This window comes from Phlebotomus papatasi, chromosome 2 (genome assembly GCF_024763615.1).
Source record: "Phlebotomus papatasi isolate M1 chromosome 2, Ppap_2.1, whole genome shotgun sequence".
NCBI classification, from domain to species: Eukaryota; Metazoa; Arthropoda; class Insecta; order Diptera; family Psychodidae; genus Phlebotomus; species Phlebotomus papatasi.
This window is the reverse complement of record NC_077223.1, coordinates 685,789-711,985: the sequence shown is the minus strand read 5'-3', so window position 1 is coordinate 711,985 and position 26,197 is coordinate 685,789. Positions and strand designations below refer to the sequence as shown.

Sequence of the window (26,197 nt, the reverse complement as noted above, 5' to 3'; positions counted from 1 at the left end):
TGGGAGAGCACAAAAGCCCAAGTTGGAAAATTCACCATCCAGTTTTTCCACAACCTCGGCATACGCCATTTGGCGTCTTGCTCCTAATCCATCTGACACTCTTTATCCATTCAGTAAAAAAAAAGTCTTTTTCTAAGATCCCAAGTGATAAGAGTTTCCACAGACAGAGGGGCAATTGCTTAAGGATCCTTTCACGAAGGGATTCAAAGGCTTCTGTCGTCCATCCAGAGTCTGCAGACGGCACAAAAAGTCTGGCGGAACATGATGGTATCCTCAGATTACATCCTCCTTTTATTTTATTATTCTGGTTCTTGTAATTGGCATCAAGAAAAGTCCACAAAGGTGAAAAAGTAAATTGTACGCAGAAAGGACTCAGCAGCAATTTAACAGACACAGGAGGTAAGTGTCCCAAGAAAAGAAGAAAACCAACCCACAGAAAAAAATTAAAGGAAAAATCAATTCAATTTCCCTTGCACAACACCGCTCATTCTTCATATAATTATTATTTATTTATGTCAAGATAGGAAGAAAGAAAAACGTATGCTCTAATACTACGTCAAATAGCTGCGTCAATTTCCCGTCGAAACCATATAATATTGATTTTCCAACTCACTTGAAAAATATTACCACAACAAAAAAGACACGATTGAAAAATCGATTTTGATATATAATGCCGAGGAGCTTTTATACAGAAGGGTGCTTAAGTAAATTTTCATTGTTCTGTCTGCATTGGACAGAAGCAATTTTACTATAAATGGGAAAAGTAATATTAATATGATAAATTTTCATCTTTCATCCCTCTCATCACTGGATTTTATTAATTATAAAGTAATTAATTAATCTGTAATACACAAATTAGGTCGTATATTACATGTAACCTCATTTACAGTCTACCAATTCTCAACCGTTTTGAACCGATTTATAAATCATTCAAAAAATTGCTCAAAAGGCCTAAAATAACTTAGCAATATTATTGAATTCAGAATAATATTTAGTTATCGGTTATGAACCGATTCATTGCCGATTTAGAACCGATTCAAACCGTCTCAGTTTTGTCTAAAATTCCAAGACCTTTCCAACGAGTCCAAATATGACATTATTCTGTTTAAAAATACGCTCTCTATAGCCTTTTTAAGCTTTGACATTAAAAAACGGTTATTAGGAATGACCCGTCTGACCAGGTAAGCGTGGATTATAGCCTCAATTAACCCCTATCTTTCATACCTTACTTTTAAGAAGCTCCCATACAAAATACCCCTTACTAAATATATGTGAAGGACACTGTTTTGCGTTCATGGTGGTGAAGAGCGGAACTACGAAAATTATGTTGCCGGCCGTGTTACTCGGCTGTCAGTGACAAGATGGAATATTTTCCAAAATATTTCATTTGTTTTTAAAATTATCACAAAGATTCTCAGTGTTTTTAGTGTTTTTTTATAATAATAATAATAGTGCGTGAGTGCGTTTCGTGTAGAGAAAAGTGTCGTGGTAACAATAAACAAATTTCCAATCTTGAAATACGTGTTTTTATTTCCTTTCGGGGTATTTTTTAGGAGACAATTTTTTTCATAATAGTTTTTGCTTTTCTAAAGTGTTAAATCGTTCATCGTGGTTCAATAAAACATATCCATATCTTTGTAGCTTTTGTCATTTGTATAAAATTCGAAGGTGAAATCAGGATGTGCAATTGACAGTTTCATTCCACCGCCATTGATATCCGTGGCAAGATTCAGTCCTTAATTTGTGCCTACCACTCGGATCTTGCCGATGAGGGCTAAAATAGTTCCTATAGATGGGTGTTAATTTAATGGCTCAACGCTGGGCCCCCTTACCCTGTGTCAGACGGGGATTCAATGAGATTTTCTTATAAGGACGAACCGTTCACATGGACAACCGTTAAAACATATTCAAAAATGAAAAAAAACTGCACAACGCATTTATTACCAAAACAAAAAAAATAGGTGTGATTATGAAGGAATCACACCTAAAAGGTTTAACCCTTTAACGACGAGACACTTTTTACGGACTGAAAATCAACAATAAAAATTAAAGTGGGAAACATAGTCAATGATAAGTCTTACATCTAACCTTGGAAAGTCCAACACAATCTGATTCGGTGTATTTTGTGCCTCTATGAACGGTAGGGATAAAAATAGCCCAAAAATTTAAGTAATTTTTCTGACAACACCAATGAATAATATTTTTCGCTTTAATGAAAAATATTACGTATGAGTATTGTAGTTTTTATTTCCAAAAGGGTTTTGCTTTAAAAAAAATTGGAACTATAAAAAATAAATAAAATCAATTATAAATTTAAGAATTTAAAAATTCGCGATTTTTTATCTTAAATATTTACTATATAGCAAATAGCTAGAGAGTTACAAAAAAATATTGTAGATTCCTTCAACCTTCTACTTTACAATTATGTACAGACATAAGATAAAAATAACTTTAGGTAGTCAGGAAAAATTATTTTCTTTATGGGACACCGGTGTTCCAATCGCCCTTAAACGGTTAAGGGGATGAAGAAGGAAGGCGAGCAATGAGGGACATATTAATGATCCCACCCCATAGCAAAATTCCGCAAAAATTCCAATGGAAAACTTGCGTCCAAATGGCTAAATTCGCTGGAATTTGACGCTAAAATTCCACTAAGTTTTCCTATGGAATTTAAAGCCGGAAATTCCATGGAAATCATAGTGCTCCATGGAATTTACTAGTACGACATGCTGGAATTCCAGCGTTAAATTCCGCGGTATTCCGCGGAAGATTTATATGGAAACTCACACGTGAAACGTCCGCGGGATAAGCTGGAAAAAACATATGGAAATTTCCACTATCTTTCCATAGTGTTTCATATGGATCTTTCCACTAGTTTTCTGAAATGTCAAACAAATAAAATGGTGTTGCGACAACTTTTAGAATTTGTTTCCAAACCTTCCGCAAACATTTCTAGTGATTCATGTGGCAATTATAATTTAATTAATTATGCGATGCTACGTTTCGTGTAGATAATAATGAAGTGATTACATTAAATAGGTCGCCAATCTAAAATAATGCTGTTTTTATGTTAATTAATATATATTTTAGGAAACAAATTTTTTTTTAATAAAATATTTTTTTATGGCTCAAAGTGTCAATTCGTTATTGCTGGTTTATAAAAACATATTATAATCCTTGTAATCTTTTCCGTTTCTATAAAATTCGGAAGTAAAATCATGAGGTGCATGTGACAGCTTCATTTTTTCTCCATTTTATTTTGGTGGAAAAATCCACATAAATTCCACGAGCATTTCCATGGATGTATTCTATAGAAAAAATCCAGCATAAATCCATTAAATTTTCCTTGGAACCTATTATGGAAAATTCCTATGGAATTTTTTAAGGAAAAATAGTGGAAAATTCCAAGGAATTTTTCGCTTGTTATTCCTATTTCGCTTTCTTTTGCAATGGGGCAGTGTCAACTTATTGGGGTCTCCCCGAAGGTCCCAAGTCGCTACCTCATACCATTTGGCCTTTAGAGCTGGTGACAGCTGAACGGACAGACGGATCAGACAGACCAACAGCGTAAGGTCAAAAAGCTCGAAACTTTCAATTTCGAAAATTCTACCAAAATATGATCCTTCGGAGGGTAAAGAGCCGATATATATCTTAAAATCGAGGGATTGTATACATATATTGCTCTCTCTGTGGAGTTCAAACAGTAAAAAACGAAAAATCCGCAAATATTTTTCTGCAGCCTCCGGCGTCTTGGCGTTGGTTACCAACTTACTCCAGGTGGTGGAAAGCTCTTTCTCAGGTTGTATATGCCACATATCCAGAGGACGCTCTTATTTGTTAATTTCAATACAATTCAATGATAAACAGAAAAAAGAGAGTGCAAATGCTGCTTGTTTTCTATTTACCGCTGATTTTCTGCAGATTTACTTTTAAAAGCTCAATTTTGTTGTAAGTTCCTTTCTATGGGCCTTAAGGGGTTACGTGGATCACGAAGCTTTAAAAACAGGATAGGGGGATGTGGGGCTATTTTGAGCTGTTTGGCTACATTGATATATGGGTTTTTTGCCTATTTCTAAATAAAGCTGGTTCTTGGAAATAGTTTACACAGCTCTCTACGATATCCGGCACTTCGATATCCGGCTGACAGCTGCCAAACACTGACGGTAGAAGAATTCAAAACGTTTTTGCGAAATATGCAGTTTGTCCAGCATGAATTAAAATGTTATTTTTACTTAATCAAAGCCTTTGAGACTTAATTGTAGTACCAAATGAAGCATAAACGCACCAGAAAGAAAATTCTGTTGTTTTTCGACAAGAAAATAAATTCATACAGCGCAAAATAGAAAAACCGTTGACCAGATTCAAAAAACCTAAATGTCATTTTGTCCCCCCGTGAGCCGGATCTCGGAGAGAGCTGTGTATCCATTTGACAATTTATTTGAAGTCAAAAACCAAAATATTTTTTATGATTAATACCAAGGATTTTTAAAATAACGAAATTTGTATTCTTTCGAGAATTTTATACAAAACATTATCACTTTCGACATTGCGCTACATTTCGTTCTGTATGATATGTTGTAAACAAGCAAATAGAAATTCTTCGTTCTAGTACGAGTTGCTAATAGAAAACATTTTGTATTTTGACTTCAGATGATTTTACTCTGATTAATTGTGACTACCGCAAAGTAAGTTTTTTTTTCTTTAAAAAAAAGTCTCCGACAATCAAATTCCATAACGACAGTGTTTTTTTAAAATTTTGATATGAAAATTTTAGAAAATAATATTTTAAATGTTGTACTTTAATATACGCATAGTAGCTTAATTAATTTTTTTATTATTGTCAAAAAAAAAATTAAAGAAAATATCCGGTTTTTTTTAATCTTTGTAATCAACGTAACCCTTTAATGCAAATTTTCTTTCATAATTTTCAATTAAAATTCCGGACAACTGACCGATTAGGGATAGTGATTTGGGGTTTTCGGTGGAAAGTACAGTAAGTCGAACTTCATTGACTATTGTCGTAGTTGCATCGAAAAAAGTGTTAAAATTATGAGGAAAAAAAGTTAATCGCACCCTCTTTTTTCTCAGTATAGGACCACAAAAGTAGAGATTGTAAAGAATCTCAGCTAAAAATCACATGCCGTGATATCCAAAATTAAAAATTTTATAGAGGAATGAAGTTGATGTGGAAGTGTACTTATTAGGACGTTTCCCGAAGATGCCAAGTCTCTATCTCTAATCGTTTGACCTTTAGGCCTGGTTGAACGGCAGTCGGACAGAGTGATATAATTTCACAGAAATCTTCTAATTTATAAACATGACAAAAAATTGGGTCGCGTATAATTTCATTAGCTATTAGTATTTAATTTAAATTAATTAAATTCTTACGCTGCTCCTTATTTGAATAATAGATTGAACAAAAGATCAAAATTTGATTTATTGTAAAGCGTGTCCACGATAAAATTGTTCCAAATGATTTCATATTTTTACGACATATGTCACTAGCTCCGCATTTTCGTTCTATGTAAACATTGTAGCACGTGGTTTTACCTTTCTTTTGCTGAAACTCTCATCAAATTCATTTTTCACTGAGACAGGAAATATTAATGGAAAAGAGAAGAGAACTGATCGGGTACACGTATCTAAAAAATATTGGAATCAATTACGCGGACCTTGGAGAACTCACAAATACCTCACGCTAGACCGTCCGGAGGGTGATTCTTCGATTCCTCGACAGTAAAACCAGTGCCCAGAAACCTGGATGGAAACCTGGATACGCGTTTGGCAAGAAAGCCAAACGCGTCGAGAACATCGAGGACTTCAAGAAAAAATGGAATGAAAGAACCAAGAACCGCGGTGATGATCTTCTATAGATCTGTGATGGGAGGACTCAAGAAGAAAATTCGAGATCTCGCCAATCAAATACTTTTTTTTTTGGCCAGTCGTTTATTTCAATCTGTTACATAAAAAAAATAACATTCAGCAATTTATACTCATACATTTTGATTAAAAAATTTGACTTTTTGGCTATGGTCTCGAAAGGAAACAAGCCCAGTATAAATAGCTTTATAAATAAAAATTTTCCAATATTACAAGCACGGTAAGCGCATGCGCTTTAATCTAGTGGAGCCGAGTCCATTTAAAATAATTCTTGCCAAAGGGTTAGGATGGTTCAACAGCCTTACAGCATAGCTTCGTCTTCGCGATCGAATTACTTCCTCTACAGAGGAAATTTCAAGGTCGTTGCGTATGAGTTCGTTGGGAACGTACCACGGAGCGTTTACAATTTGCCTCAAGACTTTGTTTTCAAATCTTTGTGTAATGTTTACGTTGGACTTACAGGCGGTTCCCCAAAGCTCTATGCCATATAAGTCCAGACCGGCTTCAGCATACACTTATACAGTATCAAATACTTGAATAAAAAGAGTAATATATTTAATAAATCTACAAGGAATTGAAATTTCAAAAAATATTTCTCTTTTTTTTTAATATTATGTAGACTTAACTATTAAAGCATTATTTTTGGGTGCAATCTTAACGTGGACACGCTTTATCCTTATTAACATAATTAGTTTGTTTTCTTATAACAAACATTTAATATTTTTTTCATTATTATTGATAAATTGACATTATTTTATGAAAAAAAACAATAATAACCGAATTCGGAGAAAATGATATTTTTGGTGAAATAAGTACTATTTATTATATTAAATCTATAGTACATAAAAGTCGCTGAGTCAGTAATAATATGTCCTAATTTAATAATTGGATATTCTATGACGAACCGAAAGAACTAAAATACAATTTTCTTGTTAAAAGGCCATCTTCTCTTGGAAAAAATTAATGAGTATATTAATAAATAGTATTATTGATGTGAACAATTTGATGTTGTTCTTTGCAACCTCTTTAGGGTTTTTATGGAAGATTTTGACGTCACGTCTTGTTGCTTGGGGACATCACAATGAAAATTACTTTTTGTGGGGTGAGTGATTTTCATGTGGTTCTATGACTCATTGAAAACAACATAATACCTACACAAGTCTCTTGAATTTCACATTATTGCGCAGTGAATGTCGTCAAAATAAATATTTTTGCCTCTCAGAACATCCAACTATTTAATTATTATCGTTATCACAATTTGAGTTTTGTAATCTCTGCTGTAGAAAATTTATTTTTGTACGGTAAAGTACTTGGCAAGAATAATCCACCTATTTTTCTACCAAATTCATGTTGTTTACCATAATTTTCATTGTTATTATTTTGCGTTGTTGGCAAAAGTGCAACAGTGAATTTTATTCTTTTTACGAAATAAGAAAAATTCAGGTTTTCTCTAGAAGTAATTAATTTGTTGTGATTCTAAACGAAATGACGTACTGATAACGTTCTTTCCAAAATATAGTAAACACTTCTTTAAGTTTAATTGCTCGAACTCTGCAAAGATAGCAATTGTTGGTAATTGTGTAATCTTGACGGTTTTTGATAACTTGGAACATCTATCTTACATTCACCTTGAGCCATTTTTGCAAATTTTATGAATTTGACGACTTCTGACTTATTGGCAGGGGTTTGAGAGGTCTCAATCACGATTTATTGTGGCTTCCGATCAGCCGATCATGGAAATTAATCAGCGCCGATCAGCAGTCACGATGTATTTGCAAACCCTGGTAAAAACGAGTTGATACAGTAGGACCTCGATAGAGTCAACCCCCGATAGAGTCAATCTCCATTAGAGTCAACAGCTATTTTTTTATTCTACGGACTCCGATAGAGTCAACTTATCTTGTATTATTGAATTAATAATATTATTTAATATGATCTTTTCGAAATAAAAACCAGTCTTATTTTAGATTTAATTAATATAAATCGCATTTGTCTAGTTTAACCAAATCTATAACATTAATTAAATTTTTAATTTGTCATATGACAATGTCGTAGGGTTACAGAATTTCCCTATTAATTAATTAACGTGAAATCAATATTAACTACTTCAAATCAAAAGTCTCAACTCCGACTTCGCAGAAAAATCACTACCATCCCTAATACAGTGCTTTAAGGAATTATAAGCCAAGAAATTTACCCAAAAGTCGCCTTTAATATAAAATACAGCTTTTTTTATGGAATTGGGACGTGAAACGGAAAAACGAGATGGCAGTAAAATTCTTGGAAAATGTGTCGCTAACGAAGTCATAACGCAAAACAGATGTATTTAGCAGTCTAATGGTGTGGTAAAAAAAAATGAAATGATGATGAGGAATATTCCATAAGCACCTAACAAATAAACTGACTCTTATAATATTATACACAAATAATGAGTATTTAATGCATGCATCTGCCATAAATATATATAACACTCGTTGGCAACAGAATCACGAAGAGCTTTGCACAAATCATTAAAGAAGAACCGTCATATCATGCGAAATCGCAGGAAAATCGCTGATAAGAAAATGTATTACAAGAATTTTCTCTGCTCTATCTCTGTCATACAAATCTTATCAGTGAGGAAATTTTTCACAAAGCCCATTTTCAATCTTTCACACAATGGGAATTTTTCGCTGTATGGGCGATTTTCTTGTATACACAAGTGCTAATGTATTTGCGCATTTATTAAAACGTGCCTAATTCGCCTAATCTCGAAGGCTACACTGGGAAAAATCTTATCTCTGAACATTTGCGTTTATACATTGGTTTTTTTTTAATTCAGCAAAGTAGTTAAAATGGGAATAAAGTGCATTCAGTGCACTTCAATGATATCTTGGGAGTACCAATTATAGTGTTGAAGAACGTGTAGGAGAGACTTGAACAATAATTATGAACATTTTTAAAAGATATGAATTTTATTCCAATAAACATGTCTTTTGATATTTTACTTTATTTATATTGGCCCCGACACATCCTTTGGATCAGGGTAAGTTTATGAAATAAAAATTCATATACTTTTCTCAAACGTTTCGATAAGGTCTATTTTAATCTTTCACACTCAAGATTCATTTGACTCAAATTTAATTTGTTGTGATGTTCAAAAGAAGAAGAAGAGTACGAAAAAATGGGATAGTCATATGCAAAACGTTTGAGCAGGAACGGAATGTGAATTTTGATTTCATAAAATTTTCCTGATCTAAAAAGTATGAACCTATCTATCTATCTATCTATCTATTTATCTTACCCTAACAGGAATTTACAAATATTTACGAACAATTTTACGAAATAATTCTTACTGTGTATGCTGATCTTTATATATATATATATATATTTTTTTTTTAATTTTAAGGTAGATAATCTCCCTTGAACAACGTTTAGTTCCCTTGAAAATGACATTCGAAGAGTTAAGAATATTTCTACGATTGTCGTATCATTATCATTACATGTGATAAAACTTAGTACAGTAGACATAAATCCTACATTAGTTTGTAATTAAATCAAATTTGGCCAGTAAAAAGATTGATTTTAGTAAAAAATATTTACACTGTGTTCAGTCACAAATCAATTTTGGTCAATAAAAATCCTAATTTAGTTAGTAAATAAATCAAATTTGGTGATCACTGATCGATAAAAAGATTGATCTTAGTAACTAAAAAATCAATTTTGGTCAGTAAAAAATCAATTTTCCTTAATCAAATTTGGTTATTAAAAAATAACATGCTCAGTACGAAAACCAAATTTGGTCAATATAAATATAATTTCGGTAAAAACAATAGATTGTGGTCAGTAAAAATTTACTATAGTCAATAAATAAATCAAAATTAACAAGTAAAAAAATATCATGATCAGTGCGAAAATCCACTTTGGTCAATAGAAAATCTATTTTGGTTATGAAGTAAATCACATTTGCCAGTAAGAAGTTTTGATCTGAGTAAAAACCGATTTGGGTCAGTAAAAAATGGTAAAAAATCAATTTTGGTCAACAGACATTTTCTTACGAATTTAACCAGCAAAAAGATTAATCTTTATCAGTGGAAAAATTGATTTTGGTCGGCTCTGGCACACCTTTTAAATCAGGAAAACTTTATGAAGTCGAAATTCTAATGCTTGTGTTTCTCTAACATTTTGCGTGAGTCTATCTCATTCTTTTGCACTCTTCTTGTTCTTTTAAACATCACAACAAATAAGCTCAATCGTATTTGGAGTATTAAAGAATGAGGTAGTCATATGCAAAACGTGTCAGAATGAAGGGGATGTGAATTTTGATTTCATGAAATCTTTCTGATCTAAAAGGTGTGCCAGAGCCATAAACAGTCACTTTTAATTAATAATTGAGTCAAATTTAATTAGTATAAAAAACTGATCATTGTCAGTACAAAACTTAAATTTTAGTCAATAGAAAATCCATTTTTGTCAGTACAAAACTAAATTTAGTCAGTAAAAAATTTAAATCTATATAAAGCAATAGTCTTATAAGCCAGTATCAATTTAGTTTAATTTTCTATATTCCAAAGGGTAAATTAAACTTTCAATTCTTCAAAAGGTTGCAAAATAATGTGCAGTATTTTAGTACAAATGATTAGGGGAGACTGGGGCAAAATGTCACAAATCGAAAAATTCAAAATTCAATATCTTCCAAGGTAAAAAAGATAGCGGCTCAAATTTTTTTCTATAGATAGCCTCCATAGACCTTCTTAAATGTCGAAAGTTTCTTAGAATTCGAACAAGAAATTTAGAAAATAAAAAATATCGAAATTTTTAGGCCTATTTTTGATATATTTTCCTTGCAGAAGATAACAATTATTACCTATTTATATTCCAAAATTGATGCACTCGTGAATATTTTCTAAATAATTTGGATTTTTTGAATACGAATCCACTATCTATTTTAGAATTTCACGAAAGTTCTTTTCTCCAGAAATCCTTTTATTAAAAATGGGTACTTGGGGTAAAAAGTAACAAAAGGTATAGAGCAAAAAGTAACAAAAAAGCGAAGCCATTTCTGATGTTTCATGGTGAAGAGAAACGTCATTATCACGTCTCGCCGCTTGTTGTTTGCATTGGTCAAATGATTTGCAGTCTTTTGTGTGTTTTTTTTCCTAAAATAGCTTGAAAAACGCTTTTCTCGTTTTCTCATTTTTCTCGCAGAGAAAACGGTGTTTTACAAAGGTGTAGATGAATAAATTTTCTATGAAAATATGTCATCTAGGTATTTTTTCAAATTTTCGGAAGCCCGTAATGAAGCGAATCTAAATATGATAATACCCCATGTCTGGTACTATTTGCCCCAGCATTATTGAGAATGGTTACAAAATTACTTTTTAAAAATCGGCTCGATAAACGTATTTCCTTACAAAATAGAGAAAATGACTTTCACACAGGTAGAGTGGTAAATTTCCTATAAAACTGCGCTAATTAGAAATTTTTGAACCGCTCGAATAGCTTGTAAATAAATAAAATATCCGTTTTGTGACTTTTTGTCCCAGTCTCCCCTACTCAGAAAAAATATTTTTTTTTGTAAAGAAAATAAGAGTTTTTGTTAGAAAAAGTTGGTCGGTGGGAAGAGGGACACTTTTACATTATAATTATAATAATAATAATAATAATAATTTATTGATTCATGTCCAAAGTACACACAAGATACATCGAGGACTATAGGGGAAAGTACTCTCCCTTCGAACGCTCATGCCTTCGAACAATATGAATTTTCTTTTATTTTTCCTAAGAGATTTACTCATTTTTTATTAAATATTAGTTAACTTTTCATCAATTTTTGATAATTGTGTATAAGTCTCTAGGAAAAATAAAAGAAAATTTACATTATTCGAAGGCATGAACGTTCGAAGGGAGAATACTTTCCCTTACACACAAGATACATCGAGAACTATAAGGGAAAGTAACTCTCCCTTCGAACGTTCATTCCTACGAATAATGTGAATTTTCTTTTAGTTTTCATAAAAAACTTACACATTTCTATTAAATATTAGTTAGCTTATCATCAATTATTGATAATTCCGTGATAATTTAGTGTAAATCTCTTACGAAAAACAAAAGAAAATTTACATTATTCGAAGGCACGAACGTTCGAAGGGAGAGCACTTTCCCCTACATAATCATTTTTCCACATAGAAAAAAAATGTTACAAAGCATCAATTGAAAGATCAAGAAACGAGAAAGTAAATATTACATTTATAATTTTTTGACTAAGTAAGATATTTATTTCTTTTTGAAAAGGTGAAGTAAATTAATTTCATTATTATAAAATCCCCGCTCTCCCCTATGGTTATGAAATAGAATGACTTCTTTGTCTATAATTCACTATAATAGATTGATATGGATATTAAACGTATATTATAATATTATTAATGTATTCTGTAAATTTTACAATGAATCCACAGTTTAAATTAACTTAATTAAATCCTACAAAATGCAATAAAAGCTCTAATTTAATTTATGTAAAGCAATTTTCCAGTAATTAAAAACATTTTTATTAAAATGCATTGCTCAATCACAGTGTTGTGTTACTCAAAGTTGCCATAAATCAAATATTAACGTATGCGAGATTTCTTTGTGACTTTATCTCCATGATATTTAGTTCGAATAGGTACGTTTGAATTTATGTTTTGAAAGGTTCTGTTGTTGTTTATTTCCTCAGAGGGGAAATCTCTCTACCTGGCATCATACAGGAGGGAGGGGGAACGATAAACACCTGCTCCTGTCACATGAAGCATCTTCACCTTCGTTGCATTGAACGGCGTCACAACAGAGAAGGTCACGAGGTCAAATTCCGTGATCGAGGGATCTTGGGACTCAGTCCCGACCCCAGCAAGCGGCGGAGGGGTACACAGACTAATACATTGACCCAGGAAAGCCCAGATTGGCTAGAAAAGTGAGGAAATTGTGTGCGCACGCAGCTCAGCTGAGAGATTTTGCGCGTGTGTGAGTTTGAAGTGGTTGAGTGGGGATTATACCACCATCTGCAGTACTAAAGCAGTACTAGTATTGTAAGTACTGCGCCTGTGTTTGTTGAATCGTAGAGTGCCGTGATCTATAAATTCAGTCAAGTGTTTCAGTTGACTCAGTCAGTTCGACTGGGAATTTTCTGGAGTGCAAATCAACACTTCACCTGGTGAGACAACAAAGGTGTCAAAACATTTCTAATTCTCTAGTGAGCTTCACTGTGAGGCAAGAGAAAGAGACTCGGATTGAAGATAAAACTGTGCTATAAGATAGAAATTTAATCAAAAGACTTACAAAAGATACTACCAAGTGCAAGAGATCCCAATTCAATTGTACAATTCGAAGCATCAAAGACTATCCATTGATAGATCAATTTGAAGGAAAAGAGGACAACAAAGAGAAACTTTCCCTTTTTTCTTTTTTATATATATTTTTTGTTTCTTTTCGCGGGCGGAGACGGAGCCAACAACAATTTCAGCTTCTGGGGGCTCTGATCATTGTATGGGTAAGTGTAACTAGTTTATAGCACCATTTGTAAGTTCCCCCTAATATCATAAATTGCACACACACCTTAGCATAATATTTTCTAACTGTACAAATCATATGATTTTTGCCAACCAATAGCTATTTCACAATTACTGGAATTTCTACTATTTAATGATGTACACATGTCTCTCAAAAGTCCATTTATCTCAGTTGGAACTGCTATCTTAATTTGCGTGCAAGGAAAATGTACAAGACTGTAGAGATATGGAAGAAGAAGGGAAATTGATATGGATTTGTTTACTTTTTCTCTCCAGTTGTGATCCAACAAAAAACATACCCGAAGGTTATTAACTTGGTTTGGTATTAGACGCAATTGCGACGCAATTTCCTGACTTTTTTTCCTTTCGTTTTAAGTTCATTTGCTTAACTGCGCTGAATTCAGGGAGACAACTGGGCGCGTACAAAGAATGCGACATCAATTGAACTGAATATAGAGATCTTGAGAATTATCTCAAAAGAGCTTCTATTTACGTTCTCTATAGACAAAATGATTAGGAAATTGGATTAGGGACTGGAAAATATGATGTTTTATTTGTCATGAGGCATGTAATGTGTTAAGGCTTCTAGACTTTGGAATCTAGTAATTTTCGTCAAAAATTTCATTTTTGAACGAAATTTCCTGCAGTACACTGTTGGTAGAAACGTCAAAATCCTGTCAAAAATGAAATTTTGATTATAATTGCTTCCAATGTGTAGAGGCCTTTAAGTTGCAGAGCGTTGGGCTCGATGCGAGTATTCTGGGTTCGAGTCTCTTATAAGTATTTATTGACTTTTAGTTTTTGGTACATCATACATCCCACTTCTGAAATTGTGGGCAAGAGGCAAATCAAGCAACATTAAATTTTTCTTTGTAAAATAAAAAAAGTATCTCATTTTTTTGTTTAATCAAGTTATCTTTTAGAACCCTTGACCTCTTTTCAAACATCGCAAAGTCTGTAGCATTATTTTTTATAAAGCTGTCTTTCGCTATGATGTCAAGGTACTGAGATATTTCTTTTATTTGATATAGTAATTAAGTCTTTTTTTCAAAGTTTATCCATAGCATTCAAGAAGTAAGAGAAAGTCTGGTATATACATACATTGTACGTACAATCATGATAATATTTATTCTATTTCAAATACTGAGGCGATATGGACAAAATATGGATAAGTTAGATGGAGGTGAGGCTACTTTTGACTTATAGGGCTACATTGATATAGGGGGAGGTGGGGCTACTTTGAGCTGTGGGGCTAGATTGTTATACGACTTTTTCGCCTATTTCCCAAAGAAGCTGGTCTTTACAATTATTTTATTTAGATCCACAATTATTTTGTCTATCCAAATTATATCACGTTAAAACTCAGTTTCCATTAGAAAAATGCGAAAAAATGGTATAACAATGTAGCCCCACAGCTCAAAGTAGCCCCACTTCCCCCTACCATTTTATCGTATATTTCCAAAGGAATCTGGGCTTTAACTTAATGTAATTTATTAGTTCCACAAAACAATTCGTATATCCATCTAGCCCCACAGCTCAAAATAGCCCCTCCTTCTCCTATTTTGTACTTAGGAGGATGACAGGATTTTGCCATACAACCAATAAAAAGTTTATTTGAGACTTTGTTTTTTAGAGATCAGCAGAAATTTTGAAATATATCAAAATTAAGAAGTCTTTCAGGCTTCGCACATATGTAGGAGAGACCGGGGAAGATTTAGCCACGAATAATATTAGACAGTATGGTACTATAGTTTTCTTTAGAAAGAATATTGAGCTAATTAACAGGGAGTTCCTGCTTAAGTGAAAACGGATTGAAAGAATTTGATATGGATTGCCTACTATTGGGAGCTCATTTATAAAATAATTTTTTGAAATGCCCCTAAATGTATGCATAAATTTTTTACGCGGTAACTGTTGGCGCTAGAAATAGACTGAAATATTTGCGCCGCAAATGTTTTGCATACATCACGGACATCACGGCGTTTCCATATATTTTTTAAAGTGCTCTCCTATGGGTATGCAATTTTTCTGTACCACTGGAGTGAATTCTCGGGCATTTTTTCGGTCCCGGGAATTTCTTTGAAGGCAGAAATCCTTGTACTACAGTAGAGCCTCGCTATAGGCCATATTTGGTTCCAGATTTGACACTTGGGTCGCACTACATACTCAATGTCATTTTTAAAATTATCAACGACTTTTAGTATTGAAATTGCTGGACGGCTTTCCACTTTCTTTGCGATTGTGGTACCTGTCCTCGCTCTCTTCATTATGGATGACAATTATCACAAATACTCAATAAAGTTTGCCAAAAATATTAAAATAATTATGACAACATTGCATGTCGCGTACTAAAAACATAACCTAATTTAAAATCAGTATTCTGAAATCAACGGTCGATAAATTGTGGACTGTAGAGCGATGGCCTATAGCGGGGTTCTATTGTATTGCCATATGAAATGTCTGCCTAGACACTTAACACTTCATACTTTTCCTGCTGTTTTAATAAATTTCACCTATTTTTAATAGCCAGTTTAAAGTTAGTTATTTCCTGAAAAAGTCAGGCCCGTCAGGCCAGATTCATTAATAGAATATGGAAAAATTATGAAGGGTTTCAAGCCAGAGTCTGTGTGAAGCCTGAAAGCCTTCCCCTACTCGAAAACCTAAAATTCTTTCATTATTTCAGAATTATAATTCTTCCACTAAAAAGACTTGTACAAGTTTCCAAGAAGTTATTATTGAGACGTTTGAGAGTTGACGGGAAAATTTCCGGTTTTGGGTTATTCCAGAGATGAAATTCTAACTTATGCAAAATATTTTTATCAAGATCTGTCTTTCATGAAATTTTGAGACATTCCTGTCAATCTCAAGTCAAATTTTTAGGATTTCAATTGACATTTAAAGGTTTATTTTTATTCTAGGAATTAATTCATTTTTCCAAGTATCAACATTAAACCTAAAAATAACTTAAGAGTGTAAAATAGAGATATAAAATTGGTTTGAGGTTTTTCTGTTGTAACGGAAAGTGGGGCAGATTAACACAGCTGAATATTTTTTCAAGACTTATCTGCTGAACAAATATGAACCAAATGAAACTTTTACAGCACAATTAATAGATAAATAATTTATTATCCCAAAATTCTGTGGACTGTAGAGGAAGGCTTTTAGACTTCGCACACACTCTGAATTTGAACACTTCATATATTTCCCATTTTGCTTTAATGAATCTAACTTATTTGTTAGATTCATTAGACTTATTAGACTAGCTATTAAGACATATTACCATAAATAAGTCGGATTTACTGAAGAAAAACGTAAAAAATACAATTTATTCGAAGCTAAAATGTGTGCGAAGCCTGAAAACCTTTATGTCTTCTAAAAAAATTCAAAGGTGAAATTATCCCATCGCAGCAAGAAAATTCTAAATTGGGATTCACAAAAGTAGGGCAGTAATGTTCTTTACTAGTAATTGAATTACTCAATTTAGAGATAACGTACGCTTAAAGCCTGGCTTAAAGCCTGGCTTAAAGCCCTAAATTGAAAATTTTCTGTAATTAAAAGTTTAAGAGGTTCATCCGAGAAATTTAAAAAAAAATTAGGGGATTTTAAGTTAATTTGACATTTTAACTTCATTTTCATTCATTTTCATTTATATTTTAACTTCAGTAGTATGAAATTTGTTACATTTAAGGTTAAAGACTTAAAAAAACCTAATGCTTGAAAATTAAGGATCTTTGTCGGAGAATATAAAGTGGTTTTTAAAGGCTGATGTGAAGATTTAAGACTTAATGATTCCAGCACATCTTTTAGATCAGGAAAATGTCATAAAATGAAAATTTACATCGCTTCCTTTCTCAAGAGTTTTGCATGTGTACTTCACTCCTCCGTACTCTTCTTCTTCTATAAAACGTCACAACAAATTAAGTTTATTTTAATACAGTTTTAAGTGCAAAAGGAGGGTAGAGACATACAGTAGACTCTTGCTTAACCGTGAGAGCGGGACCGAAATGTCACACAGATTAAGAGACTGATAAACATAAAAACTTTTAAAGTCCAACGATGTTTTTGTTTACTTGGTAAATTTGTGTAAAGAATTCTCACCTCAGGTCGAATTGAGGACACTTTACCTTAAATTGTTCGAGAAAGAAAGAGATGTGAATTTTAACTTCATGAAAATTTTCCTCATCTAAATGTGTGCTCAAGGTCTTTGTCGCAGAATTCAGGAGCTTTCTTTAAGTAAAAGAATTTTGGAAAAAGCTCTGTTCTATTTTCTTTTAAATAAGATTTATGTTTTTCATATTTTCTTAATTTATCATTTTTTGTAATTTTTTTTGTGGAAACTTTCTGTACCATTTTTTATTATATAATTTTTTAATTTAAATACTGTTTCTCATCAGTTTAGTGTCTTAACTTTTATTAAATAAGATGATTTTAATCCCAAAAACTTTAAGGAGAGATTTTATATTTGAAATTAATTGTGTAATCTAGGTTCTTACTAGTTTTTAGCATAAATCGTATACTGCTTTTCACCGCTTTAATTTATCAATTAAGTATTTAAGTAACTATATCACTTTCTAGGGCCACGTGGAACAATTTTAGGTAACTGAGCTTTTTTTTTAAACTCATTTGACATTCACTTTTAAACTATTCAAGCTCAGTTATGCCCTAGACACACTTACGACTTAAGCCGAGAGACGACTTAATGGAAAATGATGGAAATATAGTTTCACCATTATTTCTAATAATTACGCTAAGTCATCTCTCGACTAATCCTCAGGTTTGTTAGGGCCTTAGTCTGACAAAGTATTTTCTGTGAAATTTTATTATCCTAACATATTTATATTTTAAAAAGTTATGCATGTTTGAATTTGCCCGACTTTCCCTTTTTTCATTTTTGCTCAAAATAAGTAGAATTATAAATCTTCACCATGGCTTTAAATTCGGATGTTAATTATATTAAGTTGCTCACACGTGTGATGCTGTCCTAACTCTATTAGAGCAGTCCGTGCCACAATTTGCATGAGCAATTGCATGAAAATCGCAATGGGGTTACGATGACGCATAACATCACGTGAATCTACGCATTCCAGGAATTCCTGTGAATCACATATTCTATCAATTAGATATAGATACTATACTGATTCAGCCATACATCAATTCGCGGGGTGCTTCACAACAGAGCTATAACAAGAATTTTGAACTTTTATGCCTAAAGAAATTGTATAAATTGTACTGTGTACTGAGGCATGTTGAAAATGTTTATGGAAAATGTATGAGATACGACAGAAATTCTTCCCAGTGTACAAAAGAAATTTTCGTTGTTTCTACATTGATAACATCCGCCTCTACAGTATATATTTATTTGCTTGGCTACAGTAAGACACAAAGAAATATGCGTAGAGTTGAAGTTAATATTGCAAAAAATGTAAAGATATTTTAGCGTGATGAAAAATTGTAAGAAGTGTGTCAATGAGTTTGACCTCTTTGAATAACTCCACATCTTAAGTTTAAAATTCTAAAGTGCTACAAATCTTTGAGATTTCTAGGCTATTTAGCACCCTGTTGTTACTCAACAGGAAATTCACTTGGCATTTTCACGATGTATTTAACCATATTCACACAATGCTTTGTCAGAGTGTGCAATTGAAAATTAACTCCATTTATTTATTTCTTTTGCATGTTTCTGTGTGGGAAATTATTTTCAATTGAAAAACACTTTAGACGTTATGATTCACATTCTCTGAGGCTTATTAACGATTTACAATAAAGAAGTTCAAGTTTATGACGCTCGTAGAGATTATTTTAGTTTTAATGGAGACTTAACGACTATTTCAAATTAAGGTTATGTTGTTCAAAAATTTAATAAATGTCAAAATAAGTTTGCCTGGTAGCGTTTTGTACTGAATGTAATACGGAAAGGAGAATTAAAAAGAATAAAAAATTGTATATTTCTTACACAACTTTTAGAAATTCTTTAAGGAACCCATTACACTTTAGCGCCCTGTCTTCAGACACTTTTTACACTTTCTACGGGAACTCATTATTATTGTACATCGTGAAGAGTAAAATTTTAGCAAAAAAAATCGGAATATTATGAACATTTTTTTACACATTGCAATTTTTTTGTGGTATCGGTTTAAGTGAAAACAGACTAAAAAAAATTGATATGAATTGCCTACAATTGGGAGCTAATTTACAAAATTCTATTTGAAATGCCCCTAAATGTGCGCAAGTTTTTCACGTAGTAAAATTTGAAATGCATTTCTTATGAACCGTTGGCGCTGAAAATAGGCCGAAGGATTGAAACTGAAAATAATTTTGCATTCATCACGGTGCTTCACTTCCGTAACATATATTCTAAAGATATCTCCTGCGAGTATGCATTTTTTTGTGTTATGGGAGTAAATTCGCATCCTTTTTTCGGTCTTGAGAATTTCTTTCGAAACGGATTTCCCTGTGTATACCGTTGTACAATTTCCTTTACCTTAATTTTACACAATTTTAATTTGCACGATTATTTTGCAGGATTTAATTTTACACAACAAAACAATTACGCCTAAATTATTACACGTTTTATTTGAAATTAATTTTAATGTATGACTACATTGATAGTTTCATGGAAATGTACTTGCGAAGATTTTAAATTAAAATGTGTAATAAATTAGGTGAAATTAAGTGTAAAGCATTTTTCGTGTAAATTTAAACGTTTAAAAAGTAAATGGAATTTAAGAATACAAAGGAATAACAATATTAATTTAATAAAAAAATACACGATGATTATTCTTTCTAAGTAATGTACAGGTACACATTACATAGTCGTACAATAATTACACAAAAATCAGTAGATTGTGTAATAATAAACTTTTGTACTGTGATTGGATAAACCAGTTAACATTAAACCTACAGACCGTTTTTGGTCATTGTTTCTCGCACGCTTGATCAAATCACAGACCGCTAAATTTGTTGGTAGGATACTCAACAATTTTTTCTTGGAAAAGAGGAAAAAATAAAAATTCAAACACTGAAAAATATATTACTTGCATATTTTAAGAAATTCATAAAGCGACACTTTATAGCGACATTGTACTTTTTAAATATGTGTTAATTTTAAAAAATTTTAAACCGGTCAATTTGACCGGTCTTGGTAGGTTTAGTGTTAAAATTGAGTTTCCATAATGAAAAATTACTATTAAAAATATGTTTTTTTTTTTTATTTTTGAAGTATAAATCATTTTTTTTAATTTACATGACTTCAAAACTTTTATGTTAATTATATTTAGTTTGACTTCTAAATTACTTTTTTTATCCCACCTTACCTATAAGGTCTTATTGGCTTATAGCCCATTAATGACTGCAGACTAACTTCTAAATTACATTTTTTTTAAAATTTTTTTTATTAATTACTAGGGCACATTATTAAGGAAATAATCCGTGTACTACATTCGGCTACTATCTACGTCTTGCTTGATTTTTTTTATACTTGAAATTTAAATACAAAAAGTTTCAGTCTACAAAAAATTGACGGTACATTTAAAAAGTTTTTGGGCGTTTTTTTTTTAAAATAATCCTGTTCTATTGTTAATTGTAGCTGTCTATCTCTTCGGTACCGGTTCAAACGGTACAAACTCAGGTACAAACTCATGAACTGAACCATTTTTTGTGGAAACTATTAAGAAATACGATGTACAGAACTGTTTAACCTTTCATTTTAAAGATATATCAAGTCATTCTCTAATGAGGGTTTTCTGAAACTAATACCTCTTACCGATTATCCGGTTTATCCCATAAAAACCTATTATATTACGGGTCAAAGAACAAATGATATTACGTATTTTTTTGTATAGGGCTTCAGTCTCACAAAATTATGTTAAACTATGACCTTCTCGGAGTTGGCAAGGATTTGAGATAATCGAGATATAACTCACGCTCTCCGAAAGTTAAAACACTAAAATATTGATACTACAAGTGCAATTTTTCATCGTAAATGGTTCATATTAAGGAAGATATGAATACTTCTCCGCAACTGAAGCCATTAGAAAAATTAAGTTTCCAGTTTTAGCTAAAAATTGGCAGAGATTCAGGCAAAAGAAAGAACGTTGAATTGTGTTCTATAAATTTTAATTCTTTGGAATTGCATAAACGCGACTTTTTGACTAAGAACACTTGAAAAGCTAACCCTGGCAATTAAGTGTACTAAGCACTCTTTAAGTAAATAGCAACGTCAACATAAAAAGAATGCTCTGTAAACTTAAAAAAAAAATGTCGCAAACGGCATTTATATTAAAGATCTTGTTTTTGTTATTAACAATGCTCGCGGGTGTTTTCATTCAAAGAATTTAATTTATATAAAGAAAGTACTATGCTTTGTGAATGAATATGTAATGAATTTTCATGAAAAATTGAAGAAGAAAAGTCCATGCCATTAATCTATGATGTCATTAGCATAAGGGTAAACTTTTATTTTCTTGAAAGTTTTAGTAGTGTCGACAATGACTTGAGAACTTTTTCTCTTGATGTCGTTCGCTTGCATTGCATTTTTAAAAGTTAAAGGATACTCTAGGACCAATAAAAACAAAACTCAGATAAGTTTCTTAACTACAAAGTGTCTATGTTGCTCTTTTATTTACACTTTTCAAAGTATTACAACTAGTATTCGATTGTGTTTAGAAGACTTTTGTACAAAGATTTTTCAGAATTCTATATTTTATCATTATATATACTTTGATTTTGTATCTTACGTGCTTGTATTTTTTCTTTGTCTTTTATTTATCAATGATAGAAATATTTACGTTAATACCAAACATAGAATAACATCGAATAGAATAGTACAGTAGAGTCTCTCAAATCTGAATCTCTCAAATTCGAACGCCGTTTGGATTCAAAATGTCAATTATGAGGTTATGTTAGAAAGTTCGTATTCTTGGTGAATGAAAATCATATTTATGTGCTTCTTCCTGATTGTTTACATACATTATGGTCATGTAAAATGAAAAGAAAATATGTTACCACTAAGACTTGCGAGAAAGTACGGGAATTTGATTCAAAGTATAATTTAATCTCACACAAATTTCGTTAGTTTTGAAAAAATCGTTCGAATTTGGGAGGTGAGAAATGTCAAAAATACCCCCCGAGCGTTCGAATTTAGGAGACTCTACTGTAGTTCCATCTATGAGCATTAACTTAAATTACATCAAACACCTTACGTTAATACTTCATTTTGTTTTCTAAGTTTCTATTGAAGTTTCATTAATTTAGTTACAATTTTACTTTATAAAATCGAAGAGATATCTATCAAACTACGAGTTTCTATGCAGTAAACATTCAAACTAGCTAATTTTTTTAAAGCAACTCTCCTCAATTCAAAGTTGTAGTACTCTTCAAGGATAATTTAAAAACTATTTATTTAAAGTCTCTCAAAATTTTGTTTGTCGTATAATGGATTCCATTTGATAGATTCTTCAGAAATACCTTCAGAGGTACCTCTATGATATGCATTTACAATTTTGCATTCGACCTGTAGCATTGAAGTCACATTGAGGTCACGTGTGTGTGCAAGGACAAATTCAAACGCAAACTTTTTATTACATATTCCTTAGCGACTAATTAGAAATATTGATTGTATTATTGCAGAGCGTGAAACCAAGGCGACAAAGAGAGGGGACGAGCCGGGCCTGACAAAGTTGCAGGATCGGAGTGACGTTGGACCTGTGAGTCCCATTTCAAGTGACCGCCAAGATGGTGGCTATGTGCCAACGGTTGGCCGCTGGGGCTGCGAATGGCCAAGTTGACTCGCCGAAGGGAGCCTTGGGTATGGACTCCCTGTCACCATCAGGTCGGTGGTGGGAACATCATGGCCTGATGGAGTGACACCGGACGACCATCGTGGACAGAGTCGATGTGTCGCCGATGATGGAGCGGCCGCTGAACTGGCCCTCGTGTCCTCGACACGCTGGGCTGCGGCCGACTCCTATCACTTGAGGGCTTTTGATCAGCAGAATGGTGCATGGCCCATTCGCCATCCGCTACCGCTGCCCTGTTGGTCGTCCGACGCGAAGCCCCGGCTCGTGGTGGACAAGGTGTGGCAGTATGAAGAGCTCGTGGCCATCACCGAGACTGTCTTACAGCGTATGCTGGAGGACACCTTCTACGACACCGTACACAACTTTCTGGATCTCCGTGAGAGTTTCAGGCGTTCTGGCGGCAACGATCTCCGGCTCTTTTTCCAAAACTATACGCCACCTGTCAACAGGCGTCATCACATGTGTGTAAGCTTGGCTATGGAGATTGTAACGCGACTAGCGGATGTTCTGCCAGCATTGGCCGAGCATCTATTCATTGTGTCATGCGAGGAGGCTGTGGAATCAGCTGACCCTTACATCTCCAATTGTCAGAAAGGCCGAAGCTTAGAAGGAGTAGCACACACGCTGGAAAAGGAGCACGCTCTGATTGCCGTTCATATAAGCGTTGCTGGACGCGAAGGACTCATGATTCTCGACCCTGGGTACCATGTAGCTCGGGCTGTCACCGTGATGAAGGACCTATGCTATCCGCATACTGGTTGGTTCACTCAGTCTGATGAACCACATTGCCGTCGTGAGTACTGCTACAGCTTTAGCACTCACAGCACTAACTTTGTGGAATGGTCAGAGAGAACCACTCGCGGATCGACCATCAATCACGAACTAGCCCTCATCTATGTGGAGCGCCCATATAGAACAGCAATAGATGTAACAGTGCGTAGGAATCTGGTGTACAACTTCCGTTCATTGCTGGCTAGGAATGCCAAGGGACGCGTCTGTGCGGGAATCTACTTCCCTGTGGTGCCCGGACCTGAGGCACAGTTGACGCTCTTCTATGATGGCGCCAATAGTGCTAGTGTAAAGGTCAAGGTCAAGTTTTCCACTTTCAACCGACGCGATGCGCTCAAAGTGAGTACTGAATGCGTTTGTGGGTAACCTTAAGTTAGAGATCCCTTTACCAAACATTGATTAGACAGGGGAGATGTGTTCAGGGAGAACCCGAATCAACCTTCAAAATGTAGGACACTACATCAACAGTCGCGAATGTGGATATTTTGATAGCTAAACTTTGGACCAAAACTATATTCAAGATGTCGAGTGAAACGCGGGTACGCGGCCGATAACCTGGCACTTATAAAAAGAAGAAGATTTCATGTTGAAGTTAGCTTCGATTATTTTCAAATTGAACTTTGCAAAATGTAGTTTTTGTTCAAATTTTTAGCACACTTTCTATCTTTTATTTAATTTAAAAGTAATGAATCAAAAATTTTTGTTACAGATTAGGAAAGACATAGGTGAGAAGATGAAGAAGATAGATTTTTACCTTTCTAATCTTCATCTTAGCTTCATCTTTTCTAGCCTATGGAAGAGAAATGGTAAAAGTCCTTTACTATTCTACTGGCTTCAAATTGAAGAATAATGCATAGAATTCACTAATTTGTTTGGCTTTTTTATAAAAAAAAACAATTTAATATTCCATGTGGGGTATTGTACGTTTGCATACTTTACTTACAATGTTCTACGTGAATGTCTTTAGCTCAAAAGTTTGGGTGCTTTCGTATACAAAATTCTAATTTGGAAATTTTAATATGTAAAATTAGTTTCAGATTTAAATGCTTGATTCACAATATCTCAAACTTTTTGAAAAATATTCTAATTTTTGGAAAATTTCATGGATATGTGAATGAAGCATGAAGAATATCCTGAAATTTTGATAAATTCCAGCGTAAATTATTTACGCATTATTGCAAGAAAATGGTGAGTTGTTTTTATTTTAAACTTCATAATATTTTTGGGAAAATATTAGGAGGTTTTTTTTTGTTAAACCAATTTTATCGGAAATACTTTTATCGGTTTAAATCTTTTAATGCTTTAATTTAAAATGTCAAAATTTCAAAAGATTTTAAGATAGAAAAATATGCTAAAATCACGCTTTTTGTATAATTTTTAATTGATAAATCTTCATTTGAATTTACTAATCGTTTTGCTGCGTATCGAGCTATTTCGTGATTACAAAAGAATTTTTTCCCGATTTTTTTACTATTAATTTCTTAACTTTACATGCTTTAACTAAGCTGCATTTGCCCTAAGTTCTTATTCAGCGTATTTCCGAATTGGTTTCGCAAATTAATATTGGGAACGATCTTAATAAGTTGAACAGGAACTGTTGACCTGTTGAGAGGTTGATTTCGAAAGGATCCCGCGAAAGTGTCTCTCGAATTCGAGAAATTTGCATGCTTTCTTTTTTGCCGGAGCTCCCCAGAAATTATTTCGCTAACCTTCAAATTAATCTACCCAACAGCTTCCGGAAACCATTGCCGGCCACGTAAGTCACCTTTCCAAGCAATTGCGCATGGAATTCGGGGAATTGCTGGAGCTACTTCATGATCTTGCAGACGTTGTGGCTGATCAGGACTTCTTGCAGCAGACGCTGGCCATTAATGAGACCATTACGGAGATGTCAGCAGACAATTAAGCAGTTATTGGAGGCACATTAAAAAAAATAATTTTTTCAGCATTGTATTTCAACTATTCCTCAATCATTTGCACTTTAAACTTCTTGGAGACACTGAAGACAACAAATATTTTTCTTTCCCTACAATAATCTATAATTATCTAATATTTTCACCATAATATTCTGCTTCTGAAATAAAACAATCTCTAGTGCTGAAAATTATTGTCTTTTAATTTCTCATGATTGACAAAATGGTTCCAGATGGACAAAATCTCACAAGAACTCCTTTTTCTTTTAAAAAAAAAATCTATATCATCTCTCTT

At 33.1% G+C, this 26,197-nt stretch overlaps 1 protein-coding gene across 2 annotated transcripts; it reads left to right on the top strand.

Moving 5' to 3' along the window:
* On the top strand, nucleotides 1–26,093 carry LOC129802104 (uncharacterized). 2 transcript variants are annotated; one of them, XM_055847681.1, is made up of 4 exons: nucleotides 1–399; nucleotides 12,575–13,384; nucleotides 23,031–24,328; nucleotides 25,722–26,093. In XM_055847681.1, exons 3-4 carry the CDS (start codon nucleotides 23,528–23,530, stop codon nucleotides 25,893–25,895), a joined length of 975 nt encoding a protein of 324 aa, XP_055703656.1. In that variant the 5' UTR covers nucleotides 1–399; nucleotides 12,575–13,384; nucleotides 23,031–23,527; the 3' UTR covers nucleotides 25,896–26,093. The 2 variants fall into 2 exon arrangements, with proteins under 2 accessions (XP_055703656.1, XP_055703657.1); XM_055847682.1 differs by having other exon boundaries at nucleotides 39–399; nucleotides 24,699–26,093.
* The last annotated feature ends 104 nt before the right edge of the window (nucleotides 26,094–26,197 follow it).